The sequence below is a fragment of the Trachurus trachurus genome, assembly GCF_905171665.1.
Source record: "Trachurus trachurus genome assembly, chromosome: 18".
Lineage (NCBI taxonomy): Eukaryota > Metazoa > Chordata > Actinopteri > Carangiformes > Carangidae > Trachurus > Trachurus trachurus.
The window spans coordinates 10922855-10947541 of record NC_139909.1 but is presented as its reverse complement, the minus strand read 5'-3'; the positions used below and the strand labels follow the sequence as shown (position 1 = coordinate 10947541).

At 41.6% G+C, this 24687-nt stretch overlaps 2 protein-coding genes across 3 annotated transcripts in view; one reads left to right on the top strand and one right to left on the bottom strand.

Annotated features, from left to right (window-relative positions):
- Nucleotides 1–322: 322 nt before the first annotated feature.
- Nucleotides 323–8937, bottom strand: ecsit (ECSIT signaling integrator). The gene is made up of 8 exons (XM_083992346.1): nucleotides 8826–8937; nucleotides 8304–8469; nucleotides 6759–7161; nucleotides 4117–4340; nucleotides 3041–3098; nucleotides 2766–2914; nucleotides 1801–1906; nucleotides 323–773 (listed from the first exon to the last, which is right to left on the bottom strand). Exons 2-8 carry the CDS (start codon nucleotides 8427–8429, stop codon nucleotides 481–483), a joined length of 1359 nt encoding a protein of 452 aa, XP_083848472.1. The 5' UTR covers nucleotides 8430–8469; nucleotides 8826–8937; the 3' UTR covers nucleotides 323–480.
- Nucleotides 8938–10311: 1374 nt separating this feature from the next.
- The window catches only part of eml3 (EMAP like 3), a 52458-nt gene continuing 38082 nt past the window's right edge, over nucleotides 10312–24687 (top strand). For both annotated transcript variants that reach the window (XM_083992950.1, XM_083992949.1), the window contains exon 1: nucleotides 10312–10438. In XM_083992950.1, the coding sequence (XP_083849076.1) occupies nucleotides 10414–10438 (25 nt within the window). In that variant the 5' untranslated portion in view covers nucleotides 10312–10413. The remainder of the gene's footprint in view (nucleotides 10439–24687) is intronic.

Genomic DNA, 24687 nt, shown 5'->3' with positions numbered 1-24687 from the left:
AATTTTTTTTTTTTTTTTCCTTTTCTTCTCTTTTTTTGATACTGTGTTGGGTGTAGAGGAAATGTTTATGTTTCTTTTTAAAAAAAGTTAAGGACAGTGGAAAAAAACAAAAAACAAAACAAACATTACTATTTTGGCAGATCAAAGGCATTTGATGTCACCAGGACAAACACAATCATACTTTCTGTCATTGAGTTATAGATGGATGGAGTTATATTGAAATAAACCTCATATAAAACCCTCAATTAAACTTCCTCAAGAGCCCCTAAGACTCCCCTGAAGGACCTCTACCTTAGGTCACGTCACTGTGGATGTGAAGTTGAACCGCTGACGCAGTAAAATGAGGAATCACAGTTTAGTTTTACGATTATAATTTAATTTACTTGTCTAGTTGTCCTAACGAACCGGTAGCTCGGAGACAGTATGTCATGATTTCTTTGTCAGTCTTTGTCCACACAGTCTTGTCTTGGTCTTGTCCTGCTACTTCATCCTCTGGCTCCTCCTCGTCTCCTCCTCCTCCTCCTCCTGCCACTCCCGTGTCTCCCGGTCGGCATCATCCGGTCTGTGGCTGCGGCCCGACTCCGACTCTGTGCCGCCGCTGTCGGCCGCCGCCGCCGGCCCCTGCAGCTCCCACGGCCCCGAGTCCAGGCGGAACAGCGTGGGGACTCGGCCCAGGACGGGGTTGCTCTGCTGCAGGCCGGAGATCCACTGGTTCAGCGTGGCCTGGTCGCCCCGGCCGGTCATACACATGCCGAAGACGGGACCCTCGTCCACTGGAGACAGAGGAGACACAGAGCAGCTGCATCACATGACGGACAGCAAGAACATGGTGGTTTCTGTTGCTCATGATTTAAAGGGGAACTGTCTGCTCTCTCCTCTGTGTTGCTAACCCTCCTCTCCTCCATGTGCGTTTGTTTTCAACGAAACCGGCGAGAAATCAATCACTAAAGCGGTACATAACGTCATTTATCATATACGATGTAACAATGTGTGTATTTGTGTAGTCTTATCCGTCATAAACAAGAGATTACGGGGCGCGTTACGTTTGTGTCGCGGTGCCGCAGAGACGAGAGCTGGGACACCGGGTCGGAGGCTCTGATCTTACAGATGGAAGGCAGAGAGCCTCCATTCTCCCTGGAACAAGTTACAAGTCATTGATTTAACCAGAACTAGGACTCTGAAGCTGTTTCTTTATGGTAAAAATGTAGCATAGTTAAGAATAGTTCACCAAAAAATGAAATTCAGTCATTAGTTATTAGTATATACAAGTGCATCTGGAGACTCGGGAGGCCGGTTCGTAGTCCAACAAATCCTTATATTAGTCAATAGCACCTGACACAAAAAGTCCATAAAACTACACAAAAACCATTTAATCTTCCTCCATACTGCTCGTCCACTGCAATCCAAGTGTCCTGAAGGGATATAGTCCAGAGTTTACTGGAAACAACGTCATTTAGGACATTTTTACAGCCTAAACAGTCCTGTATTGAATTTGCCTGGGGCGCATTCATGCACGTGAACGTCAGAGCAGAGGAATATCAAATGGTTTTTGTGTAGTTTAATGGACGTTTTTGTGTTGGGTGCTATTGACTCTCATATAAAGTTTTTGTTCGGACTATGAACCGGCCTCCCGGGTCTCCAGATGCACTTTGAGGAATAAAAAACTACTCCAGAGTATTCATCAGCATGAGGGTGAGTCAATAATGACTGAATTTCATTTTTTGGTTAACTATTCCTTTCAGGTAAAATGTGTAGCATAGTTCCTCTTTAAGAAAGACAGTTGTAATATAAACTTCTTACCGTCTTCTACATCAAAGCTCTCGTCGTCTCCCAGGTCTCGGTCCAGATCCAGGTCCAGCTGCAGAGGGTAGTCCAGACACCGCTCGGGGTCGTACGGCTCCTCAACCTGCACACACACACACACACACACACACAGAAACACGTTACACAGACTGATTGATGTAAGTATTAATCTACAGGTGCATCTCAATAAACTAGAATATCATGGTAAAGCCCAAACCAAGTATCGAGTGCATATAGATGGACAAACTTTTCAGAAGGACGACATTTCATATTTGAAATGCTTTTTTAAATTGGTCCTTTGTAATATTCAATTTTTTTTAAGATACTTAATTTTAGGTCTTTATTAAATGTGAAGCCATAATCATTACAACTACAAGAAAATTAAAGGTCCCCTCCCATCGGCAAAGTGACGGTGGCCTCCGAGGACAAAAAAACTTGTGTGGAAATGGCGTCTTCCACTATTCTTCTCACTATTCTCTACCGACTAACTACTAACTCACTCTCTCCGCTGTTTCCTCCTCCTTCTCCTTTATTTAAGAACGCGAAACTCTTGAAACGGGCTCTCTGACTGGCTGGATTTTCCGTTCGGGCTGCCGTACAAACATGGCGGCACAAGATGGCGACTCTCTCTAAAGCAAGACTCTTGCTATACTGTATGTAGATATAAAAGAATAATTATAAGGATACGAAAACCAACCAAATTTTATTTTATAGCGATTATACACTTATACAAATATATTCATGGGCAGTATATTCAGATTTTGCCAATAAACCTTGACAATTATTACACACTGGAGCTCAGTTTCATTCTGTGTGTAATGGATCTATATAATGTGTTAGTTTCCCTTTTTTAATTGAATTATTGACATAAATAAACTTTTCCATGATATTCTAATTGATTGAGATGCACCTGTCTGTAAGTTAGTGTAATAATAATAATAATATTAGTTTTAACCCTTCACCTTCTCCTCGGGCGGCGTGGGGTCGGCTCTGAGGATGTAGTAGTACACACACGTCTTCCTCAGCCACAGAGGGAACGGCCCCTCCACGAACACCGGCCGGCTGACGTTGTGTTTGGAGAGCAGCTCCATCTGGTCGGGGCTCTGGATGCCTGCAGGACGGAGAGGGAAGTGGTGTCAACACATGGAAGACTGGTACGGAGGAGGAGGAAAGATGCAGATTCCTGGTTTGATGCTTGTTGTAAAATCATCCACTGTAGTTACTGTTGTTTCCGTACCTACGATATGTGGTAGTTCTATCTCCTCTCCGCTCTCTGTGATGTCTGTACACGGCAGCTGGTGGGAAGAGAAGACGATCAGACTGATTCATAAAAGCAGACATAAGAGTTTTCAACCTGTGGAGAACTGGGCTGAAACCAGAACCGTCTAAGTTGTGTTGAAGTAGAAAAAACCATCTCGCAGTTTCATCCAGCCAATTATTGAAACCATAATAAGCACGGTCACTTTGGCGCTATGCATTTTAAAGAGTAACTAAACCCCTAAACCACATTTTTCTGCTGAAAACAAATATATTTGGGTATGAAGTAGTGTTGTTGATTGATTCTGGTCCAACTTTAGTCAAAATATTTCAATTTGGTGTATTTTGTTGTAAAAATGTTGAGGCTAAAAAGTAATTTGAGATTTGACAGGCCGCTAATCATGTGATAATGTCAAGAAATATCCAAGAAATAACAATTATCTGCGTAGTAATGTCAAGAAATAGCCTAGAAATATCAGTCAATTTCATAGAAATGTCATGTTTTCCATAATTTATTTGTTTATTTGAATGGAACAGTGCACATTAATGGACAAAAAAAAACATGTAAATGTGCTGGATTGTAGCAAGGTGCTAATTTCCAGTCCCATAAACATAAAAACAGTTCAATAACAGTACACATAATAATGTAGACAACACAAAAAGACAAAAAGGAGACTATGACTATGAAAGGCAAAAGGTTACACATGCTTTTCATGCTTTGAATTTCTTTTGAATTCCTTGCAATTGTCAATTACAATCAATTATTTCTGGGCTATTTCTACGTAATCAATCGTTATTTCTTGGCTATATTTCCCGACATTACTATGAAATTGACCGTTATTTCTAGACATTATGACGCAATTACTTGTTATTTCTTGACATTATCGTGTAATTAGCAGCCTGTAGATTAAAGGGTTACCAACAAAACTAAAAGGAACCAGAGAATAAACCCATGTAGATCAGGTTTGACAAACTTTTTCTTGCCTCACGTGAACTTTTAAACGATTTTGAACTCTTTATTTCACACACAGATCCTCCGACCCCTCCACTTCGTACCTGGTAGACGGTGACCTTGGCGTCCCGGTCGCTGGCCATGCGGCTCAGGCTGAAGCGAGCCAGGTCCACCGGGTCCTCGGGCAGCTGGTGTGGCACCGGGAACGGGTTCACGTTCTTGAACTTGGGGAACCAGTACATGATGCGCTGGTACTTCCTCATGGGGTGGCCCTTCTCCCCGAAGATCTGGTGCAGCAGGACCTTGGTCGTCACGTTGGGCATGATACCTGAAGCACAACGACCGTTTAAATACAGTTCAGACGGGTGTTTCTACAGCGTTTATGTGTTTTTAATACTGTTGAAGATGAATCACATTTTCTGTTTCAGTGTATTTCTGTTTCCCTTGGTGTGATGAACTGAGACAGACTTTGTTAGAGAGGAAGAATCCAGATTTAATTTGGATGTTGGAGCATGATGTGTTGTTTTGTTTAAGGAGGAGATCTAAGTCCTGGCTAGATTCATTGATAAAGCCTGGACATTAAGACAGAAAATATCATATATCTCACATTAAAACATTGCTGCTCTTTTATTTCCTGCCTTATATTACTGGACAAACTGAATGAATGGTCAGACACACCTGGACAGGAAATAAAGGAGCTGCCTTAAATTCAGGAAGTAGTGGAGCTGTGCATAGAGCCCATTGGTCTTCTGTAATATTCAATTTTTTATTTAATTTACTTTTAATATATATATTTAAATTTACTTAATTTTAGGTCTTGTAATAATTATATATTATAATTATTATAATTCATAACTTGAACTTTTTTAAGAGGACTGTAGCGCCGCATTCTGTAATAATCTGCCACATTTTGTAATTAAATTCTTGAACGCAATAATGTAATAATAAACTTTCCCACATTTTGTCATAAGTTGTTACACAAGGCACCAAATTATTATCTTTTCTTCAGAAAAAAAAGTGCAAAACCCACATTTTGTTATATCTGATGCAATAAGTAACAACTTAAAACAAAATGCGGCTTTATTACATCATGAGGTGCAAATTTATTACGTTATTACATCATGTGTTGTAGGGGTGAAATGCACATGTAGGGTGAGTTTTGAAAAGGGTTTAAGTTCACTTTATAACGGAGTATGTTAATTTATATGCTCCTACAGTATTTGTGTGCAGATAAATGTTAAAATATAGCAGTTTACCTCAGTCTATCTCATTTTGTCAGAAAGGTTTCAGAAGCCTGTTTTTTCTATACTCTTTTATTTTTGCCTCTTTTATGCAGTCCAGGCTTTTGAAAAGAGAGTAAACATATATATTGCTGCTGAATAAATCTTAAAAACTGACTTACATGTGATGTGTATTTTTGGGGGAAATATGGTTCCTGGAATAGTCTGTAGTCTTTTTTTAAATGTTTTGTCTTTATGTAAAGCACATTGACTTGCCTTGGCATGAAATGCGCTATATAAATAAAGATGCCTTGCCTAGACAATCATAATCATTCAACTGTTTCACTGGTGTCAGACTAAAAATCGAGAAAATCGGCAATATCGTAGAATCGCAATTTAAATCGAAATGGCATCCAAAAAATCGTAGAAGAATCGAATCGGGAGAAAAGCATATCGTCCCAGCCCTAATGTGTTGCTACAAGGACCCCAGGAAGACTAGCCTGTCGTTTGTGTTTTGGCTAATACAGGGTTCCTACAGCTTAAGCCAAGTTAAATTTAAGACTTTTTAAGACTTTTTTAAAGCCACTTGAAATGAAATTTAAGACCGACTTCATAATAAACACAAATGCAGAAAAAAGAAAAAAAAACACCATATCAATTACATAGGGTTAGGGACAATTTTACCCACTTTCCTATGTGATCCAAGGTAAAGTGACTGCTACATGAACATTGGATTGTGTCTCTTTCCAGCTGTCCTTTCAAAATGCAAAAATAAATGCATAAAAAGTCCGAAAAAACAAACAAACACTGACCCGGGAGCTGGTGACGGCCACCACTAACTTCTCTATATCGGAATGTTAACAACTATTTTGAGATTTGAGACTAATTACAACCATAAAATCCCACTTACCAAGTGTTAACATTTTTAAGACGTTTGAAAAATTGATTTAAGACATTTTAATGCCAATTAAAGGCCCCATGGCATGAAAAATGTGATTTTTGTTATTTTTCCGTGCTTGGGCCACGTATATACTGCCCCATGCATCAAACTGGTCATAAACGGAGAGACACACACCGCCCATTTGTAGGAACATTCTCTTTAAGACGAGCAGATAGCACTTCCTCCTTTCTGTGATGTCACACACAAGGTAACTCCGCCCACCATGACCAGTTGTTTTCTTTCAATTTTTATGAATGCAGCTTAGGTTTCAGTTACTTGCCTGTGATTGGCCCGACCACATGCCACTCAAAAACAGTGAGCCAATCAGAGGAGAGGCAACATAAAGGGGCAGTAGAAACGATATTAAGCAGATCACAGGTACTCAAAACCAATGATACATCTTGTTAGGGATATCAGCAGGTAAATAAACCCAGAGAAAAGTGCACAGCATGGGGCCTTTAAGGCCTTGTTTTTAGATTAATGAATTCAATGCCTTTTAAGACTTCTTAAGGATCCGTAAGAACCCTGTAATAAAGATTAATCAATCAATCGATCTAGATCCGGGTCGATCCAGATGTTGACCCACCGTAGTTCTCCATCTGCTCCAGCAGCTGCACGCCGCACTCCTGCTGCCGCGGGTAGTGGTTGAACATGCGCTGGATGAAGTTACGGGGAACAAACACCTCCTTGGGGAAGACGTCCAGCAGCTGGTTGTACACGGCCAGGTCTCGCTCCACGCCGAACTCCTCCATCTTCCTCAGCGCCGCGTAGATGAACTCCACGTGGCCGCGCCGCCGCACGTCGGCCCGGGTGAAGACCTCCACCACCTGGCTGAACGTGGCCTTGGTCCTGGCGGCGTCGCGGGCAACCTGCTCAAACAGGTCGTCGTGGGCGACCAGAGACCGGTCCCGCTTCCTGTCCAGCTCCGGGTCGAACTCCGCGGGAATCGGCCCGGCGATCGGCGGGCTGGTGTGGAGACGCCGCAGCAGCTGGAAGAGGAGAGGAGGAGGAGGAGAGGAGGAGGAGGGAGAGGAGGAGGAGGAGGGGAGGAGGAGAGGAGGAGGAGGAGGGGGAGGGGTTGGTGTGTGAACAGAGATGTGTAATGTTATGGTTACTGTTATGAGCAGTCTGGTTTCTATGGTTACCTGATACTGATAGAGCTAGCTTCACTAAATGGACAGCACCTCTTCTCCTCTCTTCTCCTCTCCTCCCTCCTTTCCTCACCTCCTTCCTCCTCTCCCCTCTCCTCTTTCCTCTCCTTCTCTCCTCCTCCTCTGCTCTGCTCTACTCTCTTTCTCCTCTTTCATCTCCTCCCCTCCTCCTCTTTCCTCTCCTTCTCCTCTCCTCTCCCCTCCTCTTTCCTCTACTTCTCTTCTCCTCCTCTTTCCTTTCCTCTCCTCCTCCTCTCCTGTCCTTCTTCTCTTCTCCTCCTCCTCTTTCCTCTCCTCCTCCTCCTCTCGTTCTCCTCTTTCCTCTCCTTCTCTCCTCTCATCCCCTTCTCCTCCTCCTCTTTCCTCTCCTCCTCTTTCCACTCCTCTCCTTCTCCTATTTCCTCTCCTTCTCTTTCCTCTCCTCTTTCCTCTTCTCCTTCCCCTCCTCTCTCCTCTCCTTCTCTCCTCTTTCCTCTCCCCATCCTCTTTCCTCTCCTTCCTTCCCCTCCCCCTCTTCCACTCCTCCTCTTTCCTCTCCTTCTCTCCTCTTTCCTCCCCACCTCCCTCCTCCTCTCTCCTCTCCTCCTCATCCTCTTTCCTCTCCTCCTCCTCCTATCTCATCTCCTCTCCTTCTCTCATCCTCCTCTTTCCTCTCCTCTCCTATTTCCTCCCCTTCTCCTCTCCTCCTTTCCCCATCCTCTTTCCTCTCCTTCCACCTGAGGTTTCTCCAACCCTGTTAACAGGTTTTCTTGGGGGAGTTTTTCCTCAGTCGGTGTGAGGGGTCAGAGGTCAGCGGATGTTGTTGTCATGACGCTGTGTAAACACCTTTGAGACAAACTGTTTCAAATAAAACTCTCCTTCACTAAACCAGTTAGTTGTTTTGAAATGTCTCCTTGCTATGTGTGTGTGTTTACCTTACACTAAATAACCAATATTTAGAGAGACAGAGAGGGAGGGAGGACTGCGGTTGCTACGGTTACCTGCTGCTGGCTGTGACGCAACACGCCGGGCTGGCTGCAGGAGGCCGCGCGGGTCATGACGTCACACCGGGACTCGAACCGGACCGACCGGCCCAGCAGCCGGAGCAGACAGCGGGAACACTTCATGGTGGTGGCACCATCACACCCAGCTCCACGGAAACACACACTGAGATAACAATGATAATAAATAAATTAATTACATCATTTAAACTCACGGTTTTATAAAGTTTATTGTGAAAACTGCGACACATGATGATTACTGAGGATAAATGGTGTTAAACTTTGTGTCTTGTGCTCTGGTTTGTCCATAAACCTCCTTCAGTCAGACATATTTACCATAAAATAAGGAAATATTAAACATTTCTATTAAGTTTCGCACATGTCACTTCAAAGATGATCTGTATATAAGTACGTAGTGTCAGATAAATTATCAAAAATTAATCTTATGTGACTCATGGCTTATGTACATTATGTTATACAATAACTCACATATGTCTATATAATCTTTTAAAGAGTACTCACCATTTAAAAACACAGATTCAGGTAAATTCTCCTTCACAGATTACTGTCTGTGGACGCCGCCATGTTTGCAAAGCCGACAAGAGTCCAACATCCGGGTCCTGCACACATTCACTTCCCCCGGAAAACAGAAACAAAAAGAAACACACAAACGTTCCCCCTGTTCCAATGGTCTGTACTTTTAGCTGAGTTTGTTTCATGTAAAATTGATTTTAAAAATGAATAAATAAATTGTGTTGGGTGCCAATATTATTCAGTAAGTCAACTACTACTGATACGTTTTAATATATATATTTTATACCTTTGATGAACCTCTTTCTTTCTTCTATTTATATATTCTGTATATCTATCTTTATTATATTCTATTTTATTCTATTGTGTTTAAATCCTTAATTGTATATAGTATATACACTATTTTTGTACCTTGTGTTTGCACCTGACACCACATCAAGTTCCTTGTGCTGTAAAATGACCTTTACTGCTCTTGGCAATAAAAAACTTTTCTAATCCTGATTCTCTTTTGAGAACACTAAATGTTTTCAGTCCTAAATTTTGTAATGGTATTTGTCCTGATTTTAAACATCCCTTTGTCAGTGTGACTTGTTTTTAAGTTTGTAACCAATGCTATTTTAGTGGTGTTATCTCTATCGTAACTGTTTTTGTCTTTGTATTTCATATCGTTTGGATACACTGCTGTGTGTGACACTTGCATTTATTGATTGTGTTGAATGCTGCCCTGTTGGCCAGATCACTCAATGGTTTCTTTTATTTGGTTAAATAAAAGAAATGTTACTCGGATTTCTTTGTTATCATCAAGCATAATATGACATCCAATACAAAGAGAGGTTCACAATTTTGTAGAGATTATTATTATTATTATTATTATTATTATTATTATTATTATTATTAGTAGTAGTAGTAGTAGCAGTAGTAGTAGTAGTAGCAGCCTAGTAGTGTGTACATTGAGCGCCTGCAGTACTCGCTGCTGCCGCATGATGGCGACAAACACCTTCAGAGACTCCGCTGGTTTTTACTGCGACTGGCGCTGTGATGGAGTCACAGTCTGACAGAGTTTCTGGAAAACTTTCTCGGGGTTCATTTCTTATAGATGCCGAGTCATTGTAGTGAGAGGACACAATGTTACTGTTAAAGACAACTCGAAGGTTTGTGTAATGAATCCCTGGCTGCGTGGTGATTTCCCGCGATCAGAATCAAGCTGCGCACAATGAGGTATCGGACTTCCGGTGGACGCTCAAAAAGGTTGGTTGGTTTTTTAATATTTTGTCGTATTTTTATATTTAATCCGCGTAGTTGTGATAATTCATTGTTCTTTTGTCGTTTGCACGCGATCCAGGGAGGTGTTTTTAATGTTTTGTGTTATGTTGTGTTTTTTATTTACAGGAAATCTGTCCACGTTTCCGGTCTTTGGTGTCGTTAAAACTGTCAGTTTGACAGTTGTGGGGTTTAGGGTGAGTTCTTCTCAGTGTGTGTGTGTGAGAGAGACTTGTGACACTCCTCTCAGCATGGAAAACACACCTCAACTCAGAGTTTACATTTAGACAAACTGCACACAACTTACAAACTGTGGAATATGAATTCATCTACAAACAGCCTGGGTGAGTAAAGACACGGGAAAACGACCTATGTTTACGTATTGGTTGTTTTTTTCTTTCTTTCTTTCTTTCTCTCTCTATCTCTTTCTTTCTTTATTTCTTTCTTCCAAAGCGTGATGGAAACTTGATTGCTCGAATGTGCAGGGAAAACTTTTATATATATATATATATATTATTATTATTATTTGTTAAACTATGTTAGAGGAATTGTCACTAATTGTTCTCGTGCTGCTCGGGGGAAAACGTGCCAGCGCGAGAGCAACGTGACACAACATTTTGCAACAATGTGTAAAAGCTCCTGCTAGTTGTCATTAAGTCATAAAGACACTTTTTTTTTTTTTTTTTTTTTTTTTTAATTCAATATAATAAATAAAAGTTGTTCCAGTTAGTTCCGCGGTGTGTTTGCTGCCGCATTCCGGGCTTGGAGGAGGTCTATACTGTCGGGCGGGATGACACTTCTATAACCATGGTGGTGTATTATATCCTACAACTGAATTAAAATAATAATGGCTACGGCTCAGTTAGTGTCACGGCTGATTCACATGGACACATTATAAGGCAACGCCCTGTAAAAAGTTGTATTTTCCCTTTTAAAAAAGACAAACAAAAACGAAACAAAACCAAAGTGTTGCAGCTAGGGCTCGTTGTAAAACTGTCAGGGCTCTGAGGATGAGGTGTGTAGATGTGGAACCTGTCGCATATCCTCAAGTGTTGGTAAACAGCTGCTATAGACTGGTTACCGCAAGCATGTGATGGTTTGTCATGCATGCTTTGTGTTCAAGCAGCTGTCTCTTTATCTTTTAGCCTGACATGGTGGGAAAATAACTATGTCATGGTTTTTTGGCAACATGAACATGTTTTGAATGGCATTAAGATGTTGGAGGTTCCTTCTTTTACATAAAGATAAGCTTTGTACTGTAATTTATAAAGTCTATCTATCTATCTATCTATCTATCTATCTATCTATCTATCTATCTATCTATCTATCTATCTGTCTGTCTTTAGCTCACAAACACAACATGGAGCAATATTGTCATCGATTGACATATACTATATGATCCACCTCAGTTTATGCAATTTAAAAACAGTGTTTAACTAAAGCCTTGCATAATGTGTTTAGAGCCACTGCCAGCTCACCACTCCTGTGCATGTATACTGCAACCGACAATTGATGATATCCTTAAATTAGCTGAAAATACACAGTCTGAAAAGATACAATAATATCACGAAAAGCTCACAAATACACATGTACAGTCTGAAAAGATACAATAATATCACAAAAAAGCTCACAAATACAATCGACAATAGATACGATTGCCTAGAAATGGCTACAGCTTTGATAACTAATCTAATCTAAACTAAATCTAATCTTACTCTAATTTAATCTTAACCTAAAAAAAAGTAGGCTGAATAAATACCAGAGAGCAAATCTTATTAAATAATAACAAGACAAGAGTTCCCTGGTGCAGTCGTGTTGTGTTCAATGTCGGCAAAACATAGGAAATACAAAACTCCTTGTGGGACTAAATGCGCACAGGCGGTTGTGGATCTTATATATAAGTGAAAACTTTTTCTGCGGAGCTCCACCTGCTCTGCCTCCACCGTGCTGGGTGTCTCACAGCAGTTATTACACCGTTGCACAATGCTGCTTTTGTTGCACATCTGTAGGCCCCGCTGTCCCGCCTTATGTGCTGATGTTGTGTTTACTTGTCTTGTAAAACGGTGGGGCGGCGAGGCACTGGGGAACAGTAAATATCACGTGGGGGACACTTAACTTGGCACTAGTCTGTGGGCAGAAGCTGCTGAGGCTCAGTGTTTAGCAGCCATCATCCTCCTCTCCTAATGCTTCATAATCATCATAAAATCAAAAGAAAGTGTGTATGTGTGTGTGTGTATGTTTTGGTCTGGACTTTCTCTCCTGCAGCCATCTGTGCACATCTGTGTCTCACTGTCAGATGACTCTAGTTGCACCATTTCAGTCTCATCATGAGGGTTTGTCGTCGTCGTCGTGACACACAGAAACCACCAGTGTCCGACACTTCGTCTCCACCCAAGATATGATCCAGATCCACTACTTAGTTTTGAGCCTTTTTGCGCAAATGCAGGTCAAGTGATCTCGAGTCGATGACGAGGAGGTTATTGCTAAAGCAGCGGGGTGGTGGCTGAAGAAGAATAATAATGTTTCAAGAGATAGATAGATAGATAGATAGATAGATAGATAGATAGATAGATAGATAGATAGATAGATAGATAGATAGATAGATAGATAGATAGATAGATAGATAGACTTTATTGATCCCAAGCTGGGAAATTACAGTGCTGCAGCAGCATTACACAGGCACACAGTGACGATAACAATATATATTGTAGTATAAGAATATAAAGAAGAAGATTATACAAAACAAACTATACATAATAAAATAGCAATAGCAAATAAAATAGAATGTAATGTACAAAAGTATATACAACAGAATTGGCAGTGTTGACTTTAGTGCAAAGTAAAAAAAAATGTGCGATGTGTGTAACTGTGTAGAAAATAAAGGGCGCAGTGACTGTAAGTTATGACCAGAACAGATACAGAGTCACAATGTGGTACATGTGTGGAGACAATTCATATTTTCATAAAGATTGCTGTTGGCAGAGTAAGGGAGGAAAGATCAGAGCATGACAGCATGTAAAATACCTGTGTGTGTGTGTGTGTGTGTGTGTGTCTTTGTTGCAGATGTTATTGTTGCAAACAAACAGGAAATAACAAAGCGTCACTTCCTGTGAACCGCAAACGCTCAGGTTGCGTGACCCCGGCCGCTTCATATTAATATTCACACATGTACAGCACTGATTCTTCCTGTTTCCCCTGTAACACCCGAACACATCTAATCAATATTGCATCAGCACTGTCACTGCACCTTAGTAGATTAGATGGAGCATTATGAGGTCTATTGCATGAGTAAATATCATTTGTCTTATATATTTTATAAGAGCTTTTGTAGCCTGAATGTAAAAAACAACACATGAATCCACCAGCTGTTGATATTTCTGACAGTTCTTTACAAAATAAGACTGAAAAATAACACTGCAACATCTACTCCTACTCTTATACATCATGTACAGTATAAATAACTTATTATTAGTTCATTATTTATCCCAGTGTTCTTTGCACCGCCTGCACATTAGCTCGTTGTTAAAGCTCTGGTGCCTGTGTGATATCTATATTATGTCTGTGTCTGTGATGGCTGATGAAAGCTACAACAAAAACAATCAACTAGAAGCGTCGTTTAAGGTTTTTTTCCGGTTGCTGTGTAGATCAGATGTGGATTTGGGACACAGTGCAGCTTGTGCAGAGATCAGCAGGAAGTTGCATCAGCAGATGGCAGCTATTTCAGTGTTTTTCCCAGAATGTTGTAACACTGCTTCTTTTCTGAGGAGCACGAGATGAGATGCTGCTGTTTTTCTGCTCTTATACTTTCTGTCTCTTTCTCAGATATTCTGTTATTATTATTATTCACTATCAAACTGTAAGGCAATAAAAGCATGCAGACTCAGACCTGTGGTCAGGTGGTTTGCCACTTTTGACAGCTGCTGTCTGTTGCAGTCCAGATGGAAAGAAATCAAAAACCTTTCAGTTTAAGAGCGTTTTTGACTCATTCGGAGTTGGGAAGTTTCACTTTGTCATCTTCTTGTGCAGGTTTTATATTTCATATTGGAGAATTCGGAGTAAAACTGTCAGAATTGGAGTTATCTTTCACTCTCCGCTGCCACCGGACGTAAATCAGTGCGAACAAAACAACTCATTTGTGCAGCAGCTCGGCCCCTGAAGACAAGCGAGCTCTGGATATTAAATCAGTAACTGTAAACCTCGTGGTGCTGCTGCTGCTGCAGAGATTTACTGTATGTTCCATCTGCAGGCGGGACGCGCGCCCCCGTGTTGTTATCTGTATACAAAACAAGTAGGGTCTTGCGTAATGTTTACGTCTGTGCTCCAGCCTGATACGACCGTCCGCATCTCCTCTGGCTTTCTGACAGTTATTTTTAGACGCTTTTATCCTCGGAGGCAGTTGTGCATTTAACAGGCGCTGATTTTAAATCTCCGTCTGCTGAAGAATCTAAATTGAGACGTTTCGGCTGCTGTTGGTTACAAACCTGTTTACTGCAGCCAAAGAAAAAAAATAAGAAATGCTTTTGGCCAGAAATGAGACTGGACTCTTCAGGGTTTACATACCACAGAAATCAAAGTCTCTGACTTAAAATAACATCCCCGCTGAGCAGGGCCGGATCAAGATCTTTAGAGACAGAACCAGGATGAAACTTTGCATCATTTATTTTACACGAAAGAAACCTTTAAATTTAGCTTTTGATGGGAAGTCACTTAGTCAGCTTCTGCCACTTCTCTGAAAGACAGAAATAAATATTGCAATGTAGAGGAGAAACACTGCAAGGGACAGTATAAGAAGTGGTACTAGTCTTTGGCACCAAGCTGATGTGCTGAAATGTGGTGGCACTTCATAAATAGATACGATTTCCAAAAATAATACATTTTGTACATTTAAAGATAACTTATTCACATCAAACTATCATTTTATTTTTTTGAGTTCCGTTACCACTGTATACAGATGTTGCTCGGGATCTTTGCCAGTGCAGAATATGTTCATATCGTCTGCAAATACTTAACATTGCAAATATCATTTATGTGCAGTATAAAAAGCTCCGGGCCCAGAACTGAGCCTTGCGGAACCTCACATGTGAACCCCCTTAATTCAGACCGTTCATTATTTGTTTGGACATATTGGCATCTATCCTCCAGATAGTTTTTGATCCATGACTTTGCAACCCCTCTGATGCCATATCTGTCAAGGTTCTTTGATAAAGTTTGATCAATAGTATAAAAAGGCTTCTTTATTTAAAGGGACAACGAGGAGTTTTGGAAAAGCGAAGCGTTTTCACACTACATTTATGAGCCTCCGCGCGCACCGTACATTTCTTTGACCGGCGCAAGACAGACTCATGTTTTCATTCATCAAGAATTAAAGTCAGAGGTTCAAAGAGGTTCACATACCACCGTAGTTCCGACCATAAACGGCGATTCGGCGGCATTATTCTCATGACTCGCCACGAAACCGAAAGTAAGGAAACGCTGGTCGGCTCGACCAGCACTTCCACCATTAATTAAAATAACAAAATAACGATAGAGACAGAACGATATATTTATCGAAAATGGGCCCATTAACAAATGTGGGTAGCGTAGATTCATCCACATTAACGTGAGACTTTTTTATAACCAAATAGAAACTCCTCGTTGTCCCTTTAATGAACAGCCCCACTGTGTATTCTTTATTGTCAGTATTTGTGGTTAAATGATCAGTCATTTCCACAACTGCCATTGTGGTTCTTTGACAGACGCACTGCCACCCTGAACTTTTCTAAACTTTACAACGACACAACTGTCTGAATGAGTTCGACTGGACATTAAACAGACTTCACCCAGGCGTCTCTCTGCTGTGAAGTCTGTTTAATGTCCCATTGAGTCCATGTGTAAAAAGCTTCATTGTCTGAAGAGCTCACGGGGAGTCGGTCGGTGGGTGTGATGATGATGTTTCTGGCGTCATCCTTCGCCCTATAAACTAATTTAGTATTTCCAGTGGGTGAGAATGCATCTCACACAATCTCCAGTTGTGTGCTGCATGTGTCAAACTGCTGTTTGATGCCATGTACAATGGGTTTAGCAGAGCTTTTTTTTTTTTTTTTTTCCTGCAACAGCTGGCCGCTGCAGCTGGAACCAGTTCCTAAACCTTCAACTGTACACACACAGGACTCAAATGATCCAACGTCCTCATTTCACATCAAGCCTCAGCTGCTGCTTCTCGCTGCGAAACAACCACACAGATCGCAGTCGCCGTTGTGCAGCTAAAGGGGGGGAAAGAGAAAGTGTTTCTCAAAGATGCTGCTGCTGCTGCTCTCTTGTCGCGTCATTTCTCACATGGGACCTCAGACTCTGGTGCAGGGGCGTACAGGATGTTGAGCGGTGGCGAGGCATCTAAATCAAAGAGGAGAGAGCTTAAAGCGATGAGCCGGTGTGCTCTGGGAGAAACGGCATCTGTGGGTGGTTGAGGTCATTATGCAGCGCCCTTGGGTTGTAGCTCCAGAGAAATACGAGTGGGTGGACATAAAATATGCAGCGTGTAATTGTCAGATACGTTTTTCTGTCTGGAGGCTGATACTGACACTCAGATACACACATTGCAAATAAATATAGAAATGATCTGTCATTTCTGGGTCTTTTAATACTTTTGGAACAGATGCAGTGGAGGCAGTGGCCCAGATTACCAACTTTAAATAAAAAGTGAAATGGGATATTGCGCTAGGCTAATTATATGTGCGGCTTCTGCTCCTGGCTGCATTCAAGCCGGATTAAAAGGGAAGTTTTTTTTGTTTTTTTTTGTGAACTCGTACATCAACCAGTTTGACAAGAATGACTGTTAGAGTAGATTTGACTCTGAGACTCAACAATAGAGAGTGTGACTGTGCAGCGGTGAGCCAGCCAACCAACCTCCCACAAGACCTGGAATGACCCCAAGCCTTTCACACAAACCTGAAAGTCAAATAGAGGATTTGTATCCCACCAAATTCTTTCAGATCATTGGATACTTGTGGTTTGGATCTGAATGTACTGTCAAACTCTCAGAGGCCCCACACTCGTCCATGATTCACCAGCTGAATATGTATTTTCTTGGTGAATTGATATGGTTCATTCTCCCTAATAACCAAAACCATAAATCAATAATTTATGACAGAACTATTGGCAGTTGATGGCACCCCCCCAATAAAACTCAACCGGCTTAGTTGACTGCTTTCTGCAGAGCTGGATGAACTCATGGAGTAGAAAGGACCTTAAATTTAAACTGCTTCATTCAACTTTTTTGGTTGGCTGTGTTGGTCGCTTGCATTGTGGCAGTTGGGTTTTGAACTTGACTTTTACTGATCAATTCAATTTGTTTAATGATAGAAAGGATTTATGCCTTGTAATTTGATGCTCATAGTTTTTAGTAAATTAATGAATATCATCAGCATCGGTGAGCCAATCAGCATGCAAAGTGTTTGGACAAACATCCAATGATGGTGGTGATTGGCTGTTTATTCATGCAAACACATTAAAGAAAGATAAAAGAAAACTGTACTGTAATGTATGTTGCAATTTTCTTTTGTAAAAATGTAATTGGTTAAAAATGGCATTAGAAAAAGACCTTTTAAGAATCAGTGTCAAAGCCAAGGGATAGGCTAAAGCTAGCTGGTTAGCATTGCATGCTAATGTCAATATTAGAAAAACAAGGCAGAGGTAGAAATAGAAGGGAGACAAAAAAGTGAACAAAGTCTAACTTGAACATTTCAACGCTATTAAGGTAATAGCTGCCGATGCTAATGTAGTGATAACAAAAAAAATCAGCACATAAGCACCGTTTTAAGAATGTGAGTGTGGGCTGGTAACTGTTGATCGACAGCACTTGCAACAACATTAACAAACCTCAGCTGTCATCACAGTTCATTTAAGTGTTGCCAAAAACAAAGGTGCCTGATGTTCGCTTTCTTCACCTGGACCGAAGCCAATCAGTGACAGGAAGAGGGAAAAATACAAGTGCAGAAAGCTCTGGTATTAAATTACCAAAGCTGTCGAACTCACTGTAAGAAGATAAGATGACTTTTAAATTACACAATCATTTTCAGAAATTAAGACGTATTATTTTCTTCCACTATGCTAACGGTGTCAAATATTGACTGAACTGTTGACTATAGGGATGGAAATCAATAAGATTTTGTTGATACCAGTGCCGTTACTGATTCTGCTCAATGGGGGGAACAGTTCTCAATCAGTTGAGAAACTTTCATGCATCAACAAAAGGAATTGAGAGGAATTGGAGCTTGGGCAACCATTCTGATGGTTCAATGTGGAACCGACTCTCGACCGGATTTGGGTCTTGAATCCCCAGTCGACCGCCCTGCAGTCTCCAGTTCAGAGGCATTTCTGATTTTAACCAAAGGTCTTTGTTAAAATCTCTTGAGCTTTCTGTGTCATGTGACGCGATTACATAACTGAAGACTTCTTTTTTAGCTGTGCCACAATTCAGAGACCACATCCTTTAGAGGCCTCATTTGACCGATTGCGCCACATCAGCTTCAGAATGTCTCGTTTCAAAGGCTCGTTCATACGCGTCCTAACAAAGGATCAAAGGGGCAGATCCCAAGATTCATTGTGCATCGGGTAACAAAACCAATAGCAGCAACTGAGAGTCCTATAGGACGACACATTGAAATGGTACAAATGTTCAAACCTCAATAAAACACAACAGTAAGGACGGGAACAGCTGGTAATATAAAGCCAAAATCCTCCATAGACCAGAATCCTTTGTGGTCCTCGACAGATGCGAAGGGTCACACCTTTGAAGAGGTCCATGTTGAGTTGAAATTGGACACAGCTAATAGCATTAGTCGTAGCGTTAGCTGTCATTCAGCACTTAGCTAGCAGCTAGCAGGTACACAGGGTTGGAAAGTTTATCACCTTCTGTTGTTTTTAACGATTGACAACATCAGGATTGTGTTGGTTGAGCCAACAGACAATGACACGCAATGCAGAACCAGAACTAGAGCCAACAGTTTAATGTTGTCGTTTGGCTAACTCACAACATTAGTTGAGCTTGCATTCAGTCAAAAAAAAATTTTTTCTCCTCATAATCTCCTTAAAGGTATATTGTGTAGGAATTACTCCCATCTAGATTTGCGGTTTTATATCGCAAGCGACTCAGTCGTATTTTTCATGCTGCATTCACGTGAAATTGGGCAGACGGCAGACGGACGACAGCCGCTGCAGGTAACGGCATAAACAAGCCTCTATGTAAACAAGTGGTCTGTCACCACGAGGCAAAACAATACACGTGACAATATGTTGTCATGGCGATGTCATATTGTTTACCTGACCCACGTTTTACCGTCTTTCTCTGGACTTCTTACCGAGCTTATGTAATGGATGTGCACTCACTCCACCCATAAAACACGTGCTAACCAACCTGCCAAGCGGTTGTCAACCTCTTGGCGAAGAGGTTAGCATCGTCGCCTCCGGTGCGGGAGGTCGTGGGATCGAACCCCACCTAGGGCAGGCCGTGAGAAACACAACGCAGAGGGCCAGATATGACATCGGCTACACTTACCCGCTCCATGTATATATGAATGATATGAACGGCAAATTCAGAGCTTACCGGAAAACTTCAGTTTGTGGATGGGGGTGATTACTGATTAATGAAAAACTGACTTTTGAACCAAATAATCGATTTTTGTGAATAGATAACAGGAGAAGTTACACATTGTCCCTTTAACCTCGATTGAAAACATAAGGATGCAGGAAAAGGCAGTGGTGTGGCGCCAGTTGATCATTCAAGGATGTCTATAAGTTCTGGATCGTGTCACAAACATAAAACAGCTGCTCGATGGCGTTTTCTGCTTTTCATTTAGTAAAAGGAATGAACATGAGATGAGATAGGAAGCACTGAAGTTCCTGTCCTTATCTTTACAGAACTGAAGCAACTCTTATCATGGTGCTATCAAGAAACTTCATGTCAGTTCACAGTGCAAACGGGTTTAAGATTTTCTAAAAGAGAGTTACTTATGCAGGCATTGCTTCGGTTTTCGGTGCAGACAGTGTTAACAAACACGCTATTAAACAGGCTGAAAAATGTGGGTGTTAGTTTGTGGCTGTAACCACAAACTAATTGGCAAAACTGAATGCTCGGTGAATCGCTTCCCCTGAGGGTCCTGGACTCTTGTTTGGTAGTTGAGTCTCTACAGGGATCTAGATTTTTCCAGTATTTATAACATTAAGTGTAGTACAAAGAAGAAAAAAGAAATAAGCAAGAAATAAAAGAGCTTTTTTGTCTGCTTTTGTTTTGAGATGCATGCTTCATTTCCTGTCAGCTCTTCTGCATGCTGGCACTTTTTGGGGCAGGAATGTCAGATGCTGCACGCCTTCAGTGGAAACTTGCACACAGGCCAAAGCTCTGACATAATGTGCACTGTTGTGTGTAGTAATTATGAAATGCCATGTGAAACACAGTAGCTCCGCGGCCCCGATGACGAACCCTGAATATTAACCTTTTTTTAAATTCCCGCACACGCTCGTTGTTGCAGTTCCTGCGAAATGCATGGTGGATTTAAGAATTCCTGCTTTTCCCTGAGCCGCTGCCAAACAGCGATGAGTCACCGCGGCGCTGGCTTGTAACTGACAAAAAATTAAAACAAGAAAACCAGATGCTGGAGCGGGAAAGGCGGTCATGTGTGCAGCTTTTTTGTGCGTTGAGATATACACCACTTTCTTTGGAACAGCGTGGCATTTGTGTTGTTGTTGTTAGACAGGTTATAAGGTGTATTATTATTATCCTCTAATGTCAGCCTGTTGTCTATTGATTCAACCTCTGACATAGTGATTGATCGGTTGATTGATTGATGCCCTAAGGATGGTGAATTTTCTAACTCAACGTATCATAATTGTATAATAATTGATCCCTTTGTACATGCATTTTATTCTTTTTTTCTCCAATCTTGCCGAGCTGATTCTGAGCTCGTTTGATTATCAGTAGGACGTTTTTATGATAGTGATTACTACGGAAAACTGACCCTTGATCAGCCATAAATACTCCAGTGACTGTGATCCAGGGCTGTCGTCTGCGGAGTCCAGCTGTTTCCTTTGGTTTGACAGAGTTATGTTAACTTCAACTCTGATTTATAGTTATAAGTAACATAAACACTCTCTGAGCTTGAAGTCGGAGCTCGTCGTCGTTGCACTGAACTTCATGAACCTGTGGATTTATTTTGAACTTCGGATCGTTTCAAACAAAGTTATGGAAATCCTGAGGATGGGATTTGAATATCAAAAGTAACCCTGACGACGTGTAGCACGGTGGTAGAGTGGTTCGTACTGTCACTTCACAGCATGAAGGTTCTTGGCAGGAGCTTTTTAAAGCCAATACTCACATCTTTTTAGCACTTTTTTCTTATTACCTTATCCAGATTACTCACCATATATTGATGCATTTGAGGACGAACTGTTAAATGGTGACAGTGCTTTTGTGCTGTATTTGAGGCTCCAACCAATGGTCACTACACAAAAAGGAGTACTATGATGTAGGAACTGTGGAATAAAAAGTCTGAATGCATAAGAATAAACTGAATTTTGGAAAAAGGAAATCACGGTATACCACCAATCGCAATAGAGCACATCGTCATTCCCTTAGGGATATGTATCGTATCACCAGACTCTTGCCAATAGACAGTCCTAGTTTTTAAAGGGATAGTTCAACATTTTTGGCAAATTGGCCCATTGCCATAACCCCTATAATCATAGCAGTAGGTTTGTTACCTTTAAAGCAGAAGTAAGTGATATATTTGTGTTAATATAAGTCTTAAATAGTTATATCTTCCGACAGCAATCACTTACATAGAGTGTTTGGACCGAAACACGGGTCTGTCAGTCACTCTGCTCTGCGCCGAGGAGAAAACATTTATCAGTTTTTATCCAATGAGGAGAGAGAACGGCATGAAGGGCTGTGTGTGCAGCCAAGGGACGCCGTGAATGTGGTGACGTAGGGACGAGGACTGTTATGGTGCATTCAAGGCAACTCGTAACTCGTGTTTTTCCGACCTATGAAGTCATACCAGTTCGATCTGGTACGAGTTCACGGGTCGGAAGTTACGAGTGGCCGTTATAGTGACTTTCACAGGTAAAACAGGTCGGAAAAACACGAGTGGGTTGCCTGGAACGCTACAAAATCGTAAGTTGTGACTTGAAGCTGTAATTTACGGTTTCAAAAGCCTACCTGGAACGCAGCATTAGCCAAAATGACCGGATCGCTTACTTCTGCTTTAATTGTCGGTGCAAGCTATTTTTAGAACGGCGGACCAGAGCCGTGAGCTGCTCAGAGCTACGCTACGCTACGCCATTAGCCTCCGTAGCGTAGCTCTGAGCAGCTCGCGGCTCTGCTCCGCCGTTCTAAAAATAGCTTGCACCGACAATTAAAGGTAACAAACCTAGACTATAGGGATTATGGCAATGGGCCAATTTTCCAAAATGTTGAACTATCCCCTTTAAACAGCGCCGAAGTCCACTGAGATACATCTTGATCGTCCTTATGTCCAGTCTGACTGTGGAGAAATCTCCAAAGTGACATTGAGTTGGTGGGTGTGACAGGTCAATAGCCCTTTGAGATGGTTTCAGTCCAACAGAAGAACAGTATTCAGCCTGAGTTGGATTTAAAAGCAGTTATTACACGGCTCTATTGAATCCTGCTCTCTGATTGGTCCAGCGCTGCGTTCTGCGGTCTGTTATTTCTGTATAACGGACCGTCGTCATGTATAACAGACCGTTGCTAGGGACGCCGCTCTGATCAGCGCAGCAGAGATAAGAGAAACTATGCAGGATATTTACCTTGTGTTTCATTTTTACCGTCATTAAACAGCTTTGGACTAATAGTGATGTTAGAGATAAATGACTTGTAACCTGTTACAAGGAGAGTGGAGGCTCCTTCCACATCGCTGCTGGAAACCAAACCTGCTGATCAGAGCCTCTGACCCGGTGTCAGCTCTCCTCTCCTCTCGTCTCGGTGGCACCGCGGCTCCGCGACACAAACACACCCCGTAAACAGTAAAGTTAATCGCTTGTTTATGACAGATACGACTACACACAATACACACATCTTAACACGTGTATGGTAATCTATCGATCCACTGATTGATTATCAAAGGCTTCAAATGCACGAACGGGAGGAGGCTCGGCAAAACGGCGGAAGTGACCGGTCTTGCAGATTCGCTAAATGCAATTTTAAATCGATGAAAGTCGTATTTTGATCAACATTATGTTTCAAATTAATTATTTCACTCGTAAACCGTGTAATAAGCGGGATAATGTACAGTTGGTCGGTTGTTATGGAGAAATAAACCCCTTCATGTTGAATGAAACCCCTCCGCTTCGCGTCGGGGTTCCATACAACCTGTCGGGGTTTATTTCTCCATAACAACCTCCGAACTATACATTATCCCTTACTTATAATACATGATCTGTCCTCACATGCTCCTTAACAGAAGCAGCACAGACCGTGGAGAGCTGAGATTGGATGGTAACACTTACACAACCATTTTAATTTGGACACTGGAGTGTTGGCCCTTCACATTACCACCTCCACCACCAGTAAAAACCACACAATAAAACCCTGCATTCATCCAGTGCATGTACAAAAACCAAGCTCAGGGCCAACTACAGGGTCCTGCTGCCAAAAATGGATCTCGTGAAGAAGCTGTTTTACAGCGGCTGTGGGTGTGGTGCCACCAAACTGCTGCTCGGCCTCACCATAAATACAACATGGACTCTTTTTTCCCAAGATAGATCAGAGGCGGAAGTCGCTGGATGTGCAGCGTGTTGGCTAAAATGTCACACAGGGCTTTGAACCTCACTAGTTTACTTAAAGGTCCGTTTTTTTTTTTATTGTCGGTGAGGAATTTATATATGTGAGAGCGGGAGCTGCATGGGGACGGTTAATGGGCTTTTTCCCAGAGGGCAAATTCAGTAATAAACAAGAGGAAAACTCCAACTTCCTGTTTCTGAACTACCTTCCTGTGGAGCGTTGACCAGATGTAGACAGTGTGATGTCACTCTTTGATATTTCTACTGAGCCTCATGGTAGCAAACATTTTAACAAGGAAATGACATCACAGGTATTTAATATTGACACATCCGATTCAAGACTCGAACCTTAACCTTTACAGGTGTGTCGGTGAGATCAAAACGAAAGCAGAGGTTGAAGATAGATGTTTCAACATGTTGAAAGATGTTGTGGCTGCTGTGATCAAGCTGATTGTATGTAAAGATGTTGATAGCAGACATGATGGTCTCCAAAAGTGAAACCAAAACATCTGGATAGCCCCCTGGTGGCTGGATGCAGCATAGGTAACTCCTCCCCCTTTGATATAAATGTTTTTTTCCTGATTGATTTTGGTTTTAATTAGTTCTATTGCTACAAAAAGGGACTGTGATGCCATGATTGGCTGCTTTGATTGACTTATGATTGGGTTGGACCAATGTATGGGTGGGACCTTGATACTGCTGCTCCATTGGCGGATCACTAGTGGTGCCAAACAACCAGAAGAAGATTCATACTTCAAATGGAAAAATATGAAACTTTCAATGATATCTTTTCAAAACGTAAATTATGGGACCTTTTAAA

What these genes read in the sequence shown, in the direction of transcription:
- ecsit (XM_083992346.1), bottom strand. Translation starts at nt 8,429, where the DNA reads ATGAAGTGTTCCCGCTGTCTGCTCCGGCTGCTGGGCCGGTCGGTCCGG. An exon ending in GGAGCAGATGGAGAACTACG is followed by an intron (nt 4,341 to 6,758) that starts GTGGGTCAACAT and finishes GTTGTGCTTCAG; the next exon opens with GTATCATGCCCAACGTGACG. An exon ending in CCAAGGTCACCGTCTACCAG is followed by an intron (nt 3,099 to 4,116) that starts GTACGAAGTGGA and finishes TCTTCCCACCAG; the next exon opens with CTGCCGTGTACAGACATCAC.